At 45.3% G+C, this 21,744-nt stretch overlaps 1 protein-coding gene across 3 annotated transcripts in view; it reads right to left on the reverse strand.

The window, feature by feature from the left end:
* The window catches only part of LOC118789675 (ankyrin-3-like), a 130,883-nt gene extending 109,709 nt beyond the window's left edge, over nt 1-21,174 (reverse strand). For 2 of the 3 annotated variants that reach the window (XM_036546184.1, XM_036546183.1), the window contains exon 1: nt 20,744-21,174. In XM_036546184.1, the coding sequence (XP_036402077.1) occupies nt 20,744-20,809 (66 nt within the window). In that variant the 5' untranslated portion in view covers nt 20,810-21,174. The remainder of the gene's footprint in view (nt 1-20,743) is intronic. The other variant, XM_036546182.1, reaches the window with a different exon arrangement.
* Between the last annotated feature and the right edge of the window lie 570 nt (nt 21,175-21,744).

Genomic DNA, 21,744 nt, shown 5'->3' on the forward strand with positions numbered 1-21,744 from the left:
AAGCCTGCAAACAAAGGAACTGGCTCCTGCTCTGTGACTAAAAACAGGAGGAGAGAAGAAATAGAACCCCCCTCCCTCCCATATCAGTCACAACAGCAAGGGAGCTCACTATACACCCCATTTCAACACAAAGCAGGTGTGCAAGAAGATGGACACGGTGGGGGGGGCTGAGGTGGTTGGGATGGGGCGGGGGGTGGGGGGGGGGGGGGCGCTCTGGAAACATCAAATGAACATCGGCGGTGCAGCGCCTGCCCCGGCTGAGCCTCAGCCCGGCATCTCCTAGGCAACTGACGGGGAGAGCACAGGAGCCGCAAATAGAGCGCAGACGAGAAGCTCCGCTCTGCTGCCGCCTCACGCCCCTTCCCACACGGCACACATTTCACACTCCTGTCATTCCGCTTTACCGGATTAAAATCACACGCAGACGCCGAAGCGCTCTGCACCTCCGTCGGCTGCGATGCCAACACAGAGGAACCCCCCCCAAAAACCGACCCCACCCCCACCCCGGCACCCGACAAACACACAAACCCAGACCCCCACCCCCCTCCCGTCCTCACACACGTCTGGCTCGGCTTTCATCACAAACAGACAAAAGGGTGCCATCAAAATTCATTTTCTCCGCTTATACATATTCAATCCTGCAAATCCCCTGTCTGTGATTATGCATTGAGGGATCCCTCCCTTTTTCCGGCTCTGCACTGTTTGGGCTCTCTCTGCAGCGGTGTGCTACAGTGTGGATTTAGTGCACCAAGAAGGTCTGTGCCTCTCCGGGTTCACACAATCTGCAGGAAGTCAGGCTCCTCCCTCATCGTTTGATGGGCAGTTTGACATAATGGAAGCCATTTTGGGGGATTTTAATGCTCCATGTTCTTAGCATGTTTCATATTTTATATTTGAATCATATTGGTTCAGTGAAATAATAATTGCACCGTATTGATGTATTTATGTGATTTATTTGTTCTTCATGTAATAAAAAACACCCCTAATTTCAAATGTCAATGTGTCTCACAGATGATGTCACACTTAGCTTTTAAATTTGTAAGTAAAACTGTAAAAAAACAAAAAACAAAACAAAACAAAAAACCCTGAAAAACAGGGTAGACAGCATCTGACAGTAAAGACAATTATGGCCACATAATGCATAGTTCATATTGGACAGTCGATGTATGATATTCTTAATAATTCATATGGCTATTTATATGCCTTGTCTCAGTGCCCTCAGTGCAGAACATTACTTCTGTCATTAATATTCCTTATGTGCATGGGTGAAGTGGTTACCATGACAGTTACTAATGTACTAACCATGTTCACCAGGGATAGAAGCACATTATTTTAATAGTGTAAACATTTGTACATGAGGGGCATTCTGCAGTCTGATTTCACAAGCCAGCTTCCCCAGGACAGATTAGGCTATATGGTACAGAAAGGCAAAAAAGAATGAGAGTGAAAACCTATTGTTAGCTGAAGAAGGCCTTGATTAACCAATGAGATTTACATTGACTATCTGAGATGGATTCAATCAAAATGTATATTTAATTGGAATGCTTTTATTTTCAAGTATGTATGGGTCATAAGTAACATATACTCTTCATGCTATGAGTGAGCAGCATATGGTTCAGAAATATAGATATGTCTGAATGCTGGTGGAGGGTAAGGAGAGATATAAAGAATTGCCAGTGATGGGAGAAAGACTGAATTTCCATACCATACCATTTTACACAGTAGTCTATCACTTTAATTGCCTGTTCTACCTAAGAAACACACTATCTATGTAGCAGGAAATTATTTATGAATAGGAAGTTGTATGAACACATAACCAGAGGCTTACCAGCTGCCAGAGACCCTATTAATAAAACCATTCTCCCACTAGTGTCGGGTGATCACATCCGCTCAGTCCTTCACACCTTCCCTCTTCCTGCCCCACACCACAGGCCCTGGGCGCTTTGAACACGGCCTCCCAGGATGTGTTCCAGATGCCGGGAGCGCCTGGCACAATCCCTGGCCCGAGAGGAAATCGCTATCGAGGAAGTCTGGATACCGAACTCTCCGTTCTGTGTTGTTTTTAAAAACGATCCCCTTGCAAGCGCAGTTTCCCAGGCCGGATCAGGCATTGAGGGGAAACAAGGGGGGGAGATACAACTGCTCTCAGGGATTGGTGCCTGTGTCCTCACTCGACCCACAGTGCTGCCTGTGGCCTTTAATACAAACCACTTAACACTCAGCTGAAATGCACAGACCTGAGAGCTCGCCCCAACCCCCCCCCCCCTTCAAACGCGCTGTCACAGGAGGAAGCGCATTCCGAGGGGACACCGATGGAGAAAGTTCAGACAATGTTCAGCTTCACTTAATGGCCTCTGGGTCACAAGAAAGTTCATTTTTTGGTTAAAATTCTGCGAAAGGGGTGTAAAATGGCATGGCTTGTCTGGGGTTTGTGAGGATTGCTAGGGGAGTTTTCAGCAAAAATGTTTTGAATGAAAAAGAGGGAAGAGTTGGTTATTCAAGTCTCAGTCCCATCATGAAGGTTCAGTCAGTACTCTTCAGGTGGGTCATACCCTGCCACATCTAAAATAACCTAAGCTATTGTCGGATTGATCAATCTTGACTCTTCAAAACAAGCTTTCAGACATAACCATGTGGGAACTACCATACACAGCTCTACTGTGCTTTTCACAGCAAAACCTGCACCTCTCAACAGAACTTCAGTACACCCCCTCTTTCTGTCACCTTCGGCTAAAATGATTTGTGCATTTTCATTGGACACTTTATGATAAAAGAGGCACAGCAAATCAAATTGTCAGGAGGACATTCTTTTGTCCAATCCCAGCAGACAACAAGCCTGATGATGGCTGCACAATGGAGAAAAAAAAACAGAGGACTCAGAGTCCTCACAGCGAAACTGTCATTCTCTCTGAAGCCTGAAATATATCCTCCCAGGTGTTCTTATTCATCTACTACACATTACAGTTTTAGAAAAAGAGCTGTCATTTATTCCCCAACAAGTCTCTCTCTGTTAAGACTCCTCGCATAAACTATATGAAATATTTAAATGGTTTGGAGGGAACCGCAAAAAATGAACCCACAGGCATTGTGTTTGTTAGAGCTGGTCTGGGTGCCATAGAAATTATCCAAATAGTCAACAAATAAGATTTCAGGGGACAAGCACACCCCATCTGTTTCACAACCAACCACGGACATGTGAAAATGACCTCTTTGCCACCCACTGTCATTATAATTCCTTTCTTCTTGTTCCACGCCACCCCCACCCCTTCTCAGTTGTTATTAGGCACAGTGTATTTGTTCCCTCACATGGACTGTTGACATTACTGGTCTCCATTTTGTTTCATTTTCCTTTATCCTATCCTTGTCATTTCCGTTTGTTTTTAATTATCTAAAATATGTATTCTCTTTTTATTTATAACCATTTACTCAACAGGCCCACTTGTTTGTCACTGGTACTCTTAAAGGGGCAGCTTGGGGACCTGTGTATCTGGTGAGCACAGACAGCATGGCGACTCCATCATTGCTCGTCTCCTTCTCATGTCCCGGAGTGTTTTTGAAGTTATGGGTAATGAGTCACGCCGGGTCCAGACTGATTACAGGTGTCACCCAGACTTTAATACAGTGGGGAGTATTGTCACAGGGTTGTGGATGGTCTGGAAAACATCAAAGTTCTTTCAGTGAGTGTGTTTGCACATGAAGCAAATTTTAGTTGACTTTAGTTGAAACAAGCCTGTAATCAAATGACATCAAATCTAGTAAAAGCATTTTCTGCCAGGCTAATTTTAACGTATTCTTTAGAGCATTGAGAAGTATTTCCCTTTGGCTCTTTGGATCGTATACACGCAAATATGTCTAATCATCCCTTTTGAAAAGCACAGATCTGTCCAGCTCTGAAAATCCTCTGTAAAGCAAAGGATAATTTAAATCATCAGTAGTTCTGTAGTTTGAATTAGCAGTTATTATGCTCTAAATATTATGGTAAATCCCTTTTCAAGGTCTTTTCTGATGTGTTCACTTCTCTGTTTGCAGGAAATTGCTCACAAATCCCAAATGACAAGACGGGATTGCAGAAACGACTACAAACTTTCAGGGGATCCCAGGAAACGAAATAACGAACGAGAGCCCTGGCTGCCCCTCCCATTGCCTCCAAAAGCAAGAAAACATTTCCATTAAACCGTAAACTCAGAAATAGACACCCCAAAAATCACGTTCAAATTCAGTTTAGGTTTTCTGTGCCAGCTGGTGAAAAGCTACTTTAGCTCATTTGTGCCAATATCCGGAAAGCCCACTCATTCCATTATTAGATCAGGAAACAAACCCTGTGAATACCTATGCAGCTGGCAGTCCAACACAATCACGCCACGGATTACCACAACATCCATTAGGCAGAATTGTCAAATGACATTTACATTTCAAATAGGCAAATCTGAAATCAAACCGTGGGGTTCGTCACAAAATATCAGAAATCAATTTTGCGTTGCTATGCTTTTGAAGAGCTTGTATGATTCTATCGGTTTTCCAATATTGTTTCCATGTAGGAAAGCTTTACTAATCCCAACTCCCCTGCAATCAATAGCGTAGCACTGCACTGTTCAGTGGAGCCCTCATTTGCTGACACTAATCTAAGAAATGCTTACAGCATACACTGCAGAAAGAGTATTTCACAACTGTTGAGCAAATGTCAGTCAGCGAGCATTATTTGAAGGGGTCCCTGGAAAAAAAACACTTGATAACCCACACAAAGTTTATTTGTGGGATGTTAAAATGTTTGTGAGAGTGTTATATAATCCTTTGAGCAGTGTAGCTGCACATGTTCGGTTCTGTCTCCTAGAGCTGAGGTTGCCAGCCGCACGGCTCAATTAATGAGTAAAGACATTTTCTGTGACACCCTCCTCATGAATATGTAGCCAATCAATCATAACAGTCAGTTATGGAAAGGATCATCACAACATGTCCCAGAATGTGGGGTTATTTTTTGCAAGTTTTTTCCCCTGAAATGACATTTACAAGGTACATCACACATGGCAGAACAATATTTTTCATTAAATCACCGAAATGTCAGAATGGCTTGTTTCCTTGATTTTTACAGTGAAAAACCATGGATATTCATACATGTTCAAACGTCTATTAAAACGGAAGCTCTGCTTTGTCATACTCTCAGCGTCCCCTCCAGTCAGGGAAGGCTCAGGTCTTGCTGGTGTGTTTGGTGATGCTGCAGCAGACTGCAGCTGCCAGAGTGCTGCTGGGCATTTTGGCACCACCCTACCAGCTGTGCCAGCTGTACCAGCTGTGCCCGCTCTGGGCACCACTGCCTCAGCCTCTGCTGTGACACAAAAGGGCGGGGCAAGATGGAAGCAGGGGTATACTAAATCTGAACAAAACACACACGTATCCACGCACACACACAGACAAGCGCGTGCGCACACACACACACACTCTCAGACCTCAATGGACCCAACTTGAATGCTTGCTCCAAACCCTCACTGAGAGAGGTACCCTTCTACAATAAGAGGCTGAGTGATGACTCTTCAGTCCAAACCCTGTGCTTAACCTGAGGTAGTGGGAGGTAAGATGTCTAAACGGGCCTAATGAGACACTTTTTAACATGGCTTACTAAAAAAAAAAAAAAATGCCGCAGTGCCGCAAAGCTGTAAAAAGCCAAGGGACTGTGCTTTTCCACTTCATAGTTATCCCATTATATTCATTTAATGAACATTCCCTTCTTTTTATGGAAACGTTTTGCCATCATCCTTGTCACTATAAAATGCAAAGATTCTAGATGTCTGCACAATAACCACAACAGGCATTTCTGGAAAAGTACAATAAAATTCTAAAATCCTAAAATAATATTTTTTGAAAACCGGTCCTGTGCTGTTGGCCCCAGCGCCTCCTACATCCACACACTGTTGATATCCATCCAGGGACAGCAGGATCTGAGTGGCTTGCCAAAAGGTTCGTCCCCCCAACCCCGCGAGTGCATGCCAAAAACCTGCAGCTCCAGCGTCAGCTGGGCGTTCGGCCAGTGGGCGGTGGGGCAATCAGTCAGAGGGGTTGAGTGTGTTTGGGTCATAAGTTGCCAGGTCGTGCCCTCATCCTTATGCACGTCTGCTTCAGGCCACCGCCCCTCCCTGACTCTCTCCGGGAGGCAAACAGGCACCTCTTACTAAGTGATGTGTGACATACGCTGAGGGTGAACGCAGACTGACCTGAACAGCCAAATCTTAGTATCCACTTATTTCTCTGTTCCATTTATTTTAGCACATTTCCCCACAAGAAAGGTGTCAGCACGGTGCAGTGGGCCACAGAGGTACACTCTGTTCCTAACTCCCTAGCCTCTTGCGGTGTGCTGCTGCTGTGTGTGAATCTGGGGAACCGAGCCAAAGACAAACGCCAAGGATGCCCGGTAACAGGATCCTCTCCACCCTAACGCGCCCACGCATAACCTGCCTCTCCCTGCTTCCTGGGAGAGCTTCCTCGGAGCTGCAGAGGTCCGGGAATTAAGCAGGAGGAGTAGGCGTTCTACGCGGGCTTAAAAGCCAGCTTCACAGGAGGCTTCGGAGCCATGTTCAGAGTCGGCTTCAGAGCAGGTGTTGAGGAGGATCTCCTCATGCACTGCACCACCATTTTTACAGGAAATGTGAGATAGGTAATTGTCATAACTGTAAACATCAGCGATGAGAAGCCTTTCTGCCTGCAAAGCTACTGAAATGCACATATTCATTTAACATGGTTTCCATGCATTTGTTCATTTACATTCTAATAACATTCAATGTTATGAGAGCTCAGATCATTTATGAATGCAGGTAGGGAAATTCATTTGATCTTCTGCCGCCACCTCTGTTTTTAACCTAAAGTCTTAAATCAGAGCACAATCCAACTCAGATGGGTCTCAGGCTCAGGTCTCGATTAAACAGGATCAGCCGTTCTGTGCAGGCTTAAAAGGCAGCTTCACAGGAGGCTTCAGATCCATGTTCAGAGTGGGCTTCAGTGTGAGGCCTTTATGAGGCTCCAGAGCAGGTGTTGGGGAGGATCTCCTCATGACCTGCACCATGGCAACATGCTGCAGCACCCAGTGCTCTTACATCACCCCCCCCCCCCCCCCCCCCCCCCACAGATCCTGGAACTCTGCACGCTCGCATTAGTCACACCATGTCATTACGTGGCGCTCGCAGTTCTCCTCTCCCACAAATTAAATACAGGGGAACGGGGAATATTAGGGGAAGGTGGAACATAACTCATGCATCTTGCTATGATTAGATTTTTCAGACCTTGCTGCACCTGCAGACCTGGTTCCCTTGGCCCATGAGCCAGGATAATGATCATCCCCCCCTGCCCTGTTACAGTTGTGCAGAGTAGCTGATCAGACACCGAACACAAATCACGATAAGGCCATCTCCTGGTCTGTGTTTGCGCTTGGTCAGCCAGTGACGCCGGCTTTAGCGGTCCCGGGGACAGATGAGGTCATTGTGTCCAAGCTCGGGGGCCACTGCTCTCCCCCCCCCCCGGTGAGGCGTCGGCTCAGAGCTGGGGTGTTTCATTAGCAGGTTCACACTGATTCCGGGGGGGATGTGCGGCATTCGCTGGTCAGAGGCTGCTGAATGTGTCACAGCCGCCCCCTGCCAGCCTGGTACTCTCAGACAACCTCATGTCCCTCCCCCCTCTGCTGATCCTGTCTCACATGCATGCTGACCAAACAACAGAAACATATGTGCACTATAATTTAGTGCAACATACTACTACTATAAATTACAGTACATAATGTATTTACATTACATTTAGTAGACACTTTCATCCAGAGCAACCTATATAGGTTACAGTTTTAAATGTTATCCATTTATACAGCTGGGTATTTAACCCAGGCAATTCTGCCCACTGAAACAACAGCAGTGCCTCAGCAGGGAATCAAACCAGCAATCTTTCGGTTACAAGCCCTGCTCCTTGCCACTACACTACACTGCCGCCCCATAATATATTTATATAAATATATTTATTTTATAATATATAATATTATTTTATATTTTATAATAATATAATATATAATATATAATATAATAATATAATATAATACAATATATAATATAAATAATTATATTTATGAAATGTAATATACAATATTATTATTGTACATGAAGTGGTACATGTTAAACAACAGATGTCCTTGTGGTCTTTGAGTAATCCTGAACGTATATAATCTTTGCTTTAGATGTTGTATAGTTATCCTTATAAAATCAACTCAGTTTTGAAGAAGACTCAACAATTTTTCTGAGGTCCTTTTCTCTAACAAAGACTCCATTTCCATTGACTGCCATTACACAAATAACACAACAGACAAACTTTTGGGAAGAGCACGGCAATAACTAACATTCAGCAGCACAAGCAACTGTAGATTTGGATGGAGGAGGAGCAGAGGAGTGAATGGCAGCGTGATGAACAGTGAGCTGGTGTTTTATGGAGGGGCTTTTGGCAGCCGTGCTGAAGCAGCCATCAGGGTTTTACAATGACACTGATAGAGGCCCGGGTGAGATTGCGCTCTCCTTTCCTCCTCTGATGAAGACAAGCTGAGGAGCTCCGGGAGGAGAGGGAGAGAGAGAGAGTGAGAGAGAGAGAGAGAGAGAGAGAGAGAGAGATTAAAACCGCAGACGCTTCACTTTCACCAGTCGTAAAACATGCTGTCTGTGATGAAGTCAGCACTATACCGTAGGTGAGGGCCACTCTTCTGTAATAAAGAGTCTCCATGAACAAGACGCAAAGGAATGTGAGACAGGTAATTGTCCTAACCGTAAACATCAGCCAAGAGAGGCCATTATGATTGCAGTGTATTACGTGACAGCCGTGCTGCAAAGCTACAGAAAGGCACACACAGTACAACATTAATCTAACACGGTTTCCATCGACTTGCTCATTCACATTTTCATAATGATCAATGTCGAGAGCTCAGATCACTTATGAATGCAGGTGCTGGAATTCTTTTGACCCTCTGCCCCCGCCTCTGTTTTTAACCTAAAGGCTGAAAGCAGAGCACAACCCAACTCAGTTGAAAATTGCATTCTGTCTGTAGAAATATAACGGAAAAGCAATAGTGAGGCTCCAAAGATGTAATGCAGCCTTTTTTTCTTGCTGTACAAGCACACAGCATTTTGGCGCCTTAGACACAGCGGCAGTAAAACTCAATGGTCCAAGGGAAATGGGCCGGCTCTGTAAAAGGCGCAGTGCAGAGGAGGGCGACGGGGTTTTTCGTGCGGACAGAATGTGCACCGATAACACCGTCCATCTGCGGCGGAGGTGGCGTTTCGCGCGAACGGCGGAGCCGCAGTGGGAGAGCTCGCCCTCGCACTCCGCTCGCAGACGAGTCCCGGGAAAAGAGCGATGTCAGTCCTCACGGGGCCTCCAACGAGGTCCTCAAATGCACCGCTACACCACTGGTTTGGCTGCTGATCCCCTCAGGAAAAGTTGGAGAAGTGACGTCCTGGTCACCTAACACACATCCACATGACATTCAGCTTTCCATGAGGCAAAAACAAGGGAAATACACAGCCGAAAAGAGGTTTCTTGACTGGGAGTATGGCAGGGATGTTATTTAGTCTTATTTCAATTAACCAACGCTCTTATTCAGGTTGACTTATGTGCATGTCTATCTCGGGTTACAGGCTCAGCTCCTCAGCCACTACACTCTCTCACCCCATTGGACAGGAATAGTCTGCTTCCCATGGTGTCAGAACATTCATGCCAACAGAAAAATACTCACTTAGCATACCACATAACAGAGTGCCAGTAGAAAGTTTATGCTAAACATTCTGAAGCAGGTAGAGGTCATTGCTTTACTAAAGATCACATTTTGTTTCAGCAACGGTAACAGCATCTTACAGTAACAGGCTTCTTCTGATCATGAAGGTCAAGATTATGACAATGAACTTTGGCTGCCCAAACCCAGTAAAAGCAGCAAATCCCATCAAATTAAAATCCGTCTACCCTGTAATAAAGATAACTATTTTATGTTTCATGCAGGTTTATACAAAAATCGTTTGCCACAATATAATATTTGTTGAATGCATTACAAGTAAAGTACAAGTAAAGCTGGCAAATAGAAATAATCAAGATCAGGTCATTAGCCATGTAATCTACCCGTCCATTTTACTGTAACTGTGTATCCATAGAGGGAAGCGGTGAGTCACAGTCAAACCTAGCAGGTACAAGGTACCTGGTACATACGTGCGCACACACACACACATACACACACACACACACACACACACACACACACACACACACAAGCATGCATACGCGCACAAATGCACGCACTCACACTTTAGCTAAAGCAATCAGCCTAGGCAGCACATCTTTGAAATGTGGGAGGAAACCAGAGCATCTGGAGCATCTGGAGAAAACACGCGAACACAATGCAGGCAGCCCAAAGCCCTCCACCAACACTCAGCCCCCGTGGCGTAGCACAGCTCTGAAATCTGCCTGTTTTACAGAGGGTGTGCGAGCTAACCGAGGTCGACTTTACAATTTGGACACAATGTACCTGTGTTTGCACCAATCAGGCCAAAAGCTTACAGGAACTCCTTCTGTCCCCATGAGCCCAGGCCAAATTAAACATTAGCTGCACTGACTGCCTCAGCTAAAACCCAATAGGGTTTGACAAAGTGCTCCTGTTGGCAGCAACTAATGCTGTAAATTATGACAAGGGGTGCTTCCTTTACCATCGCGTTCTTTATGCCGTCTTTTAAAATGTGTCAAATATAAACTGTCACTGAACCATCTTTTCTGACAAAATCCCACCATTCATGTCACAGGAAGCTTCCTCATCATTGCAGGTCTGCTTCATCTACCTTTCCACTTATGATCAGAGGACAGGCATCAGAAACTGCATATCAAGATGCGCAAATTTTAAATTTCAACTAAAAACTTGTCAAAAATAGAATTAAAATGTCATTATTGAGGTAACCAAAAAATGATCTAAATCCTTCAAATTCTCAATGCTGAAACACAAACAGGAATATGTTCCTGGGAATGCTCTTATATGATTTCGGTGGATTTCTCAATTGCTTTGAATTGATTGCAATAATGCTTTGAATGAGATTATGTCATAAACCACTCATCGGGAATGATGCTGCTCTACATCTCTGTCTGAATTTGTATAACTACAGCATGGCTGCATATTTTATATGTTGTGCTTGCCTTTCTCTCTACCTCTTGTCTCTTACTTTCTGTTTTTCATTTTTTCTAATTTATCGCCCGTCTCTTCCTCTCAAAAGGGGAAGGGAAAGGGGTTCTCTCTCATCTCTCACTGTCTCAACAGACTCTCCTCTCTCTCTTCCTGTCTCTCTACCTCTCTCTCGTCTCTCACTCTCTCCCACTTTCTCCCTCTCTTTCATCTCTCCCTCTCTCCTGCCTCTCCCTCTGTTGCGTCCCCTCAGCATCTCTCCCAATCCCACTCTCCCACTCTCTGACTCTCTCTCTCTCTCTCTTTCTTCATCCCTCTCTCTTTCCCTGTTCCAAAGTTTCGCGCCCTCTTCCTCAGTCTCGCGCCCTGCAAGTCCAGGTGATGCTGCCACAGGGATCGTGTTGCATTCCAAGTCCAACGGCTCAGCAGTCACTGGTGGCACTGGGAATCTCTCAGATATCCGAGTGCCTCTCCAGATCACATGCCCTCCGTCCCCGACTCTGTAGTAGCGTCCTATCAGGTTCCTCGGACACCAGAGAGCCTGGGAACAGGCGAAGGCACGATTATGTTCTGGAGTGGCTGCTGGACCTGCCAGCTAGGATTACACTAGCGAAGCTTGAAGGCTGGTCTGTGCAGAGGTTCTGCGCAACCCCTTTCCAAAAGAGAGGATGTTTCACGTGTACTCCTGTGGCTTTGGTAACGGACACTGCAGCTTCTTTTTTTCATTACATTACAGCTGCTTAGCAGACACTCTTATCCAGAGCGACTTACATAGCTTACAGTTTTCACATGCTATCCATTTATACAGCTGGATATTACCTAGGATAATTTCACAGGCTAGCACCTTGCTTAAAGGTAGAATAGGAAAAAGTAATCTTTGGTTTACCACCCTGGCTCCTTACAGCTGTACTACACAGTTTGATCTCTATTCAGCAAAACATTAAAAAATTTGGATTTTCATGTTCTGCAAGACACAGAAGGTTACTGAAACACTGAGACTGCGATATAAAACAATGTGTCACAGTTAAAATTACAGGCTGGTTTTGACTCCTACAGCAATATTGTGTTGTATGATATGCAGAGGTGGACACCCCGGGTTCAGAAAGTAAAAGTCCTGCCACGTATTTGTTCCACCCTTGCACTACACCAGCTGAATTTAATTAGCACAACTCTTCAGCCAGGTAGAGGAGCTAATTAGTGAAATCACCTTGTTTAGAGAATGGCTACAACAAATACATGGTAGGACTTTTACTTTCTGAACCTGAGGTGTCCACCTCTGATCATATGTTACACTCTCACCTTAGAGTTGAGCCAGCTGTATGTGTACAGTTTAAGAGTGACAGTGGAACCAGAACAATGGCGCACAGTGTATCAATAAAGCAACAATGGCCTTTTCTTGGAGCCTGCACCACTGCAGTCATGTGTCAATACACCTCCGTCTGGCAAGAGTCTTGCTGATTCAGTTAGTCTTCCATACTCTGTGCCGGTCCAACATGCAGACAATGCATGGTGTCTGATTGGTTATTGTCCTGTCAGTCACACATGCCTTTCGAGCAAGGGTGGGGAAAGGCATGAACACAAGGAAATTTAGCTATTGTCATTGGACTGTAATTCAGAAAAGGTTATTCTATCACAAGTAAGCAAATGGAGGCTGGACCATAGTGACACTGTGTCTCAAACTGAAACAGGATGACTCCTTCCAGCATGAGATGTAGCCTGCATTACAGTACATCTGGCTGATATACAGCTTATTGTTCTTGAGCGAAGCCACCGAGATGTTCTTTTTGATTAAATGTTAAAATAACATTACAGGTCATTGTGAAAGATCCCGAGGAGAACCTGAATATAATACATAATAAACCTTTTGACTGAAATAGTTCCAGAAAGGTAATTAATGCCACGCAATAATTACATCCCCGGTTGAGTATTGTAACTTAATAGCTTAGTATCTTAGTGATAACATAAATGAGACATAAAGAAGATGACTCACTGTAAGGGTCAGCACAAGAGGCACTGGCAGTGCAGAACCAAGTAACCCATGACCTTGTTTCATGGATTACCTTCATACGATATTGCACTCATCTACACCATTTCATTCTGAACTTGAAAAAAAGACTTTTCATGTCAGATGACTCAGACAACAAAGCAGCTTACTGTGAAAAGAAATTAAGAGGGGAGACATTTGCAGTGTGTTTAATAAAAATACCGCAATCACAGCTCTAATAACACTTCGTCAGGAGAGCTTTAAAACTGTCTGTCAATTGCTACTAATTTGTGACATTTCTAAGGACCGGATCGGTAGGCAAGATGAACTGCAGACCTTAGGAGAATGACATGAAAAAGCAATGGCTGAGACCTCTTCCGTCTGTGCTGTACAGAAGCCAGGGCCTTACTATTCCAGATGCCAGGGGTGTGTAACTTATGAAGCATAAAATTATCCTCAATTGTTCTGTGGCGATGCCAAGAACCTAATAGTGTCAATCCATTATGAAAGCTGATATAAACCCCTGCATTAATTAAAAAGGCTGCATCAAACCTTCCTGTCCCTTGTTTTTAAAAAGGAGGATTTCTTTGTTTTTTTTTATTTTATTTTAGATGGGTTTAAACTAGGCTTTGAACTTAACCGGCCTGTCACTGCACTTCCCATTAAAGGGAACACAACAAAATCTGGTGGCATCTATCAGCTGAGGCCTGGGAGGAGGGGAGGAGTGCTCAGAGTTAAGAATATCCCTGGCATGGATTTCAGCGAATTGGTTTCCTTCTTGACTACTTTCCACACAGTTAACCCGCTGAGATCCACAATGTACCCCCCCCTCCTTTCCCTCCACCCCCCAACACCCCTTAACCCCTAAATAGAGCCATGCTCCCGGGGAGCGGTTTGCATTCCCATTGTAAATGTCAGCATGGCATGAGGTCGGGGTGAGCCTCGCAGGATGTTTGATTGATCTGGCCCGCTCCTCTCCGAGCGCCGCGGCCGCCCCTGCGCCATGGCAACGGGGCCGCTCGCACCACAGAAGCAAAGCAAGGATGATTTACTCCGCTATGCTACTTTAAATACACCCCCGCGGCGCTCGCTCACCCCTAGTGCTGGTTCACGTTTGTCCGTTCTCCCCGCCCACCCCCGACCCCGTCGGTGGGCGAACTCCGCTCCCCAGGCCCCGCCCACCCGTTCCGCTGAAGGCCCGGGGGGAAGGTGAGAGATAATGCCCTCCACGCCCACTCCACGGCACCACTGGCAACCGATCCGGTGCCGTACCCGTGCCACGACCAGCGACCGTACCCGTGCTCCGTCTCTGTTACATTTCCACTGAATGAGACAGAATGCGCTCTGGAACCTGTTTTTCTGCCATCATTTATTGTTTACAGCCTTCAAAGGACTGCTTGGAAGAGCTGTGCAATACACTGCCAAAAGCTATTGATGTGGCATTAATGTTAGGATTTTTTTTTTTTTTTTTTTTGCTTTTTGTGTTTCTCATTCAGAGGTGTATTATTATGTAATTTTACATTGCATAAAAAAGGCCTGTGTGTATTCGAGGACTAACGACTTGGCAACACCAGCCACCCAATAAAAACAAGTGATTTTCAAGTGCTGCAAATAAAAACATTGCTGTCAGTTTTAAATTGAAACAGAGAACCGACAATTAATTTCTCTGCAATGTTTTGATGTCGTGATGTGCAATTTCTCCGAAGGCCAGTACACAAAAGGATCTGTTGAGACTTGTCAGAACAGTGGCTTCATAATCACTGCCATAGCTATTTTTCCTGAAACAAAGGCCAGGGTGCAATCCTCCAGCCTCCAGTTTTCACACCAAACAAAGGCACTTCTGAAGCTAATATGACAGCTCTTTGTATGAGAGAGAGCATTTTCAGCACAGAAGGGCAATTAAATAATAGGCATGTACAATGTTGATGAACAGTTTAAAAAAGAAAGGTTCTCTCATAAATAAATAATTGAAATAGAATGATTGAAATGTAACTGAAATGAAAAGAGCATAACTATTGAAATTCCTCTTCACAAACTCCTTAGCAAGGTTACTCTTCTGCTATCAAAGGACATCTTGCAGCATTTTCTTGAAAAATGATTCCATGATTAATATTCTTAATAATATTTTTTGTGTTTAAATATTTTTTTATGTAGCATAGCGGCATAGCATAGTGGTAAGGAGCCATGCTCTCAACTGAAAGGTTGCTGGTTCGATCCCCTGCTGGGGTACTGCTGCTGTGCCCTCGGGCAAGGTACTTAAAACCACAACTGCCTCAGTAAATATCCAGCTGTATAAACTGATAACGTAAAAACTGTAACCTATGTAAATCACTCTGGATAAGAGTGTCTGCTAAATGACTAATGTAATGTAATGTAATGTAATGTATCTTCACAACATCCACAGGGTATATTATCATGTTTGTTGCTAAAACTGAAATGATTCAAAGCATGAAGAAAATACTCACTAGCATGCCACCATGTCACTTGCAGGAGTGAAGAGATGTTTTTTTGTTCTCACTGTGTGTGACACGGTCAGCCAGATATTGTTTCAAGGACAGTGGATCACCACCACAGAAGCACAAGAGAATTAAATAGGTTAGTCGTCACAGTCTCCTGAACTGAGCCTGAGACTACACTTTCCCCCACTGATGGACATTCAGGCCAATAACAAAGAACAGTGCTGTGCTGGGTGGACAACAGCATAGCAAGGGAGTTGCATTACCTGTCATGTCACTGTCCATTTCTGTAGGATGGCATACCATGGCTGCCCACTCTTAGGACTTACTGGACAGCTGCTTCTCGGAGACTATAAGTTTGGTCTGAAAACTGAGCATTCACGTAGCAACTAAATTCTTCGTTCTTCTGAGATCTATTCAGCCAGTGGCATTCACAATCAAGGGGCAATTTCATTTCAAAGCTGAATTGTTCATCAGTGCTACATTTGTTGCTAGGTAGCTGAGCTTCAGCTGATTTCAGATATCATAGAAATTGTGCAGACGCTGATGCATCTGCCTCGTGATTATGCCGATGAATATTACAGACCTAAAAGCAAGCAGCACTGTAAAATGACAGATTTAATCTCTCACAGAAAATGTCATTGATTGAATTTAAATGGATACAGCATCAGTTAAAGCATTTTAAGTATGAATTACTTAATGAAAAGAGATCACCTTAATGTGTCTGCTTCCATTTGTATTGCACCCTCAGAAAAAAGATGGTGATAAGACAACATTTCGATCACAGAGCCTTATAACCACAGAGATACCCCGCGTTGTCATGACTCCAGCTCTAAACACTCCTGGCATATTCAAAGTCCACACACACACACACACACACACACACACACACACACACATGCACACAAACGCACACACACAAACGCACACACACAAACGCACACACACAAATGCGCGCACACACACACACACACACAAACGCACACACACACACACAGGCAAGCACATACGCGCGCGCACATGCACACACACACACACACACAGGCACGTGCACACACACACACACACACACACACACACATGTCTCTCTGAGTAGGATCATGATCATTTCAGAAGCTTTGATTTAAACATTTATTATGCAAGTGCTGTTCACTAACATTCCTGCCATTGGAGGCATGACAGCATCTACAGCATTACCACATATACTGGTCAGACCGCCTGGTTTCTTATCTGCTCCTATCTCATCAGCTGCTATCCACAGACACATATTCTGTGTGAATCAGCAGGCAATCCCACAGCCTCTCTGTGGAATCCTCCATAGCTTTAGTGTGGTATTGATCCACAGGGGAGCTTGATGGACCTGCTCCACATCTCTGTGGCACACATCCTCTCTCTGCTTCTCCATATAGCTTGATTTCTCCTTTATGCGCCTCCACATCTTTGTGCTACACCTCCTTTCTGCTGCTCCACATCTCTCTGGCATGCACACTCTCTGCACCACCCTGTTATAAATCCTCTCTACTCCTCCACTTCGCTCTGTCACATCTTCTCTCTGCTCCTTCACATCTCTCTGTAACATACACACACACACACACGCACACACACACACACACACACACACACACACACACACACACACACACTCTCTCTGCAACACTCTGTCACATCCCCTCTCTACTCCTCCACATCACTCTGTCACGTCACATCCCCTCTCTACTCCTCCACATCACTCTGTCACATCCCCTCTCTACTCCTCCACATTGCTCTGATACATCTTCTCTCTACTCCTCCACATTGCTCTGATACATCTTCTCTCTACTCCTCCACATTGCTCTGATACATCCCCTCTCTACTCCTCCACATTGCTCTGATACATCTTCTCTCTACTCCTCCACATTGCTCTGATACATCCCCTCTCTACTCCTCCACATTGCTCTGATACATCCCCTCTCTACTCCTCCACATTGCTCTGATACATCTCCTGTCTGCTCCTCCACATTGCTCTGATACATCTCCTGTCTGCTCCTCCACATCACCTTGTCGCATCTCCTCTCTGCTCCTCAGCATCTCTGTATCACACCTCCTCTCTGTTACCTGGAGCAAAAAACTGGCAATTTTCTTTGCACAAACAGGAGGGGCGTGGCCACGATTGTGATCACAGCTGCAGAACGGCAGCATTAATAAGAATGGCACTGCAGAAGAAACCCCATTCCAAGCAGACGGACATTAACTGTCCTTTGTCTTCTGCCCTTCCAAGCTCCACAGGTGAGGCAGAGCAGAGAGACAGCTTGCCTGCTGTGTAATCTCACAGTCCTCCAGGTGTCTAGCGCTCTGCATGTCCTCAGAGACTAACAACGACCTCTGACACAGTGTGTTAATACAAATGGGACTCATGTTAACAACTGATATTTCACTTAAAATGGATCTGCTTCTTTTTGCTCCAAAACTGTTTTTAGTTATACATCATTTCAAGGGCCTATTAAGTACATACTTTAAGAAAACATATAAAACAGCTTACATGCATTTTTTTTTTTCAAAACATATTACGCAGTTAGTCATTTGGCAAGAACATCTATACTTCAGTTGTTGGAATACAGCAAAATAAATATCAATGCTATACCTTGATACGAATTCAAAACAATAAATCTCAACACGCAAAAAGCATATTTTTAAAGCAATAATTCACAAATAATTGTGATCTCTAAAGCTGAATGTTTATTAATCTGTTTACAAACCCTTTGTCCACTATCTGTTAGCTAACTCTAACAGTATAAAGAAATGAAGGCATGACCTGATTTTCAATAACTCATCACTCTTTCTGTTATTATTCCACACACTACTAGTCACTGTAAAAATCATTCCAATGGTAGCCTAAATGTGAAAATGTTGATTGGTGCAAGCCTTCTCTGATGAAGCCCAGTACAGTCGATCAGATCAGGGAAAAATGCTTTGAAATTCCCAGTAAGAAGCCCAGTCCTCTCTACGTGACGATGTAGACCCTGCTGCCACAGAACATTGAGTCCCTTCGGCTGGAGCACGAGGGGTTCAGTGATCGCTGACCCATCACCGGTGCTCGGAACGTTTGATCCTTACAGCGGACACTCTCAGGGGGTTTCACGACTATTATCGACAAACAGACCAGCAGAACGAGTCATAAACACATTTTACAGTGCATTTTAACCCCGATACTCTCCCGAGAAAGAATCATTGCACCGGCCTTCGGTAGCCTCCATCACTGCTAAGGCCAAATTAAAGACAACATCAAACATGTAGAAGTGGAAAATAAGTCATTTGATTTGATAAATGCAGGCGTATCTATCATAAAAATCAGTGTGAGACCGGGAAAGTACTGTGGCTTGTGTAATTCAGTGGCGTGTTGCAGCCCCAGCGCACTGGAGAGCAATGTGTAGTCGTTTGGCTCTGCCTCTGATTTATTGAACATTTTGTGCTGCGTTGTCTTTTGCTTGTAGGGAATTATTCCAACCCCCCTGCCGTCGACCCCCCCCCCCCCCCCCCCCCACCCTGCTTGCCTCACCATAAGAACAACAAACCATGGAGTGCCTCTGCTTTAAACCTAAATGGATTTGTCATTGATTTGTGCTCTGCTGAAAATTCCGTCTGAGAGGGTCATGTTTCTTATTTAGATTGTTTCCCTTTGCTATGATTAATGACTTAATTTTTACATGTTCTCTGTCAAGATATTAATGTAATAATAAAAATAATAATAATAATCTTCGTCATCATCACCATAACCACCATCATCATCATCACCATGAGCAGCATCCTCATCATTACAATCAATAATAATAAGACTAATCATCAAGCAAATTATTTGTTTTAATCAATTACTAACGAGTAATCATAATTTGATTATTTGTTTATTATCATCATCGCTGCCATTTTAATTCCCATCGTCACCAACATGCCTGTCATCATGATAGCGGACCACACCCACCATGGTGACAGACTGAGCCATCACTTTAGCCTGTGTTTGTCCGTTATCCCTGGCCGGGGCCAGGCGGTGCGCTCAGCCACTCTGTTCTCTGTGTGGTTGTCAGGAGCACCCAGGCTGCGTGCGCCTAGCAACAGGTTGGAGTACCACAGTGTGGCACCCGCTGCCACCGACAGCCTCCCCTCGACTGGGGGGGACAAACTCTCCCAGCTCTCTCTCTGTTCGCCGGAGCACCGCTGGCCGTAAACGGCGCAGCTGTTAACACAGAAAGCCACAGGGCTAGCAAACCCGGACCCGCTCCTGCTGCATGCTGCCACACATCCTCTCCTGTAAGCCCATTAATAACGGGTCTGACAGACTGGCAAAACAGTGAAAGCGGACCGGCGCTAGCATCGAGCAGCGCTTACCAAGCACTCCCACTAAATCAACCCGTGCGGCCAGCCAAGCCAGCCTAGCCTGTAAATCTGAACGCCTTTAATTAAGCGGCTGAACCCCCCAGCCCCCCCCCCCCCCCCCCCCCAATAGCCCCATCTCCCCCCAGAGGAGACGCACCAGTGCAGATCAGCTGAATGGGTGCTGCCCTTACTCCGATTTTTAGGAAATCCCTGATGCTGCTACTTTAAAGTCGCGGCGCTGAAGTTACTCTATTTCCTTTGTTTGGTCCTGATGAGGCTGCTCTCCCTCCCCCTCCCTCCTCCTCAGGAGCAGTGGTAATACCAGCAAACGCTTCCCCACCGGTGGGATTAATGTACAGCTGTCTCAATGCCGGCACAGACCCAAGGAAACACTCAAGCACTGAGAACTTGCTTGTGGTCCGCCGTGAGAGGAACGACATGAGGAGATTCTCTTACTGCACACAGCACGGCTGAGCAAACAAAGAGAAGGGCTTTCGCTGTACACTGCAGTTTGTGCTACCCCATAGCCATCACCAAATCACAGCATAAACCCCAAAAACTAAAATCCTCTCCCAAGAAATGCACTCCTCAGCCTCGCCTTTAGGACAAAAGAGAAAATTCAACCCTGCTTTAAATGGGGAGGGGAAAATGATTTTCAATTCCCATTATGCAATCTAACTTTGTCTATAGTCAGATGAGGCATTCACATCAGCTTTTCATGCCAACCCTAGCAGTATAGGATCACCACTGAGAAAAAGCCAAACCTTGGATACCAAGTGGTCTCTTTACCTTTTTCCCCTTCTTTTTGCGGTGCGCCGGCTTGCTTTGGCTCTTATCCTTGGCTTCCTCGCTCATCTTGGGGTGCGACTTCCTCTGGTTTTATTCCAACATGAAGAGCTGCTGCAGGCTGCCCGGGATTCAGAAACGAAACCCCAAGTCCATGCAAACGGCGTCCAGAGGGAGTGACCAGTGGGGAAGCTGCCCCTTTTCTCTCACACACTCTCTTCCACAGCACGACTGCGTCTGGACCTCTCCTGCTTCTCCTACACACTCACGCCGGGGTGTGGAACAAGAAGAGGAAGAAGGAAAAAAGAAGGCAGAGGAATCATAGAGATGAATATTCCTGTGAACGTGTATCCCTGGAACCTACCCCTCTGGTGCGCTCCCTCCAGTCTAAACGGTACTGATGGAGAGACTCTTTCAGCCACTGAGAAAGGGAGGGAGAGAGCAGTGGAGAGAGAGAGAGAGAGAGAGAGAGAGAGAGAGAGAGGAGAGAGGAGAGAGGGAGGGAAAGAGAAAGAGTGTGTGTATGTATGTGTGTGAGACAGAGAGAGAGTGAGAGAGAGACAGGGAGAGAGACACACATACAAGAGAGAGTACAGAGAGAGAGAGAGAGAGAGAAAGAGAGAGACAGAAATTAACGGCAGATTGCTGTCAGCTCCCAGAAGCGTTTCCACAGTAAATGATTTCTGTCTGCCCAGGCAGAGAGCGATATTAAAAGTGATCCTCAGCGCTGCTGCTGCTGGTTGAGGGACTGGCTCATTAGCATGATGCATCAGGTCCTTCCAGAAAAGGAGGCCTCCCAAGTCTAGTGCCAGTGAGATCAGGTTACTGGATTTGGAGGAAAACCCCTCCCTTCAGCTCGGAGGCGGCGATAACAAGGGCAGGAAGGGCTGTCTGATGACAAGACCAAGGGAGACAAGGACCGGGGCATCTGCAGCTTTGTTTGATTTATTTTTCCTCCTCAGCGCACAGTATATACAGGGTACTCTTTTACTGGGGAGCCTGAC

This window comes from Megalops cyprinoides, chromosome 15 (assembly GCF_013368585.1).
Source record: "Megalops cyprinoides isolate fMegCyp1 chromosome 15, fMegCyp1.pri, whole genome shotgun sequence".
Lineage (NCBI taxonomy): Eukaryota > Metazoa > Chordata > Actinopteri > Elopiformes > Megalopidae > Megalops > Megalops cyprinoides.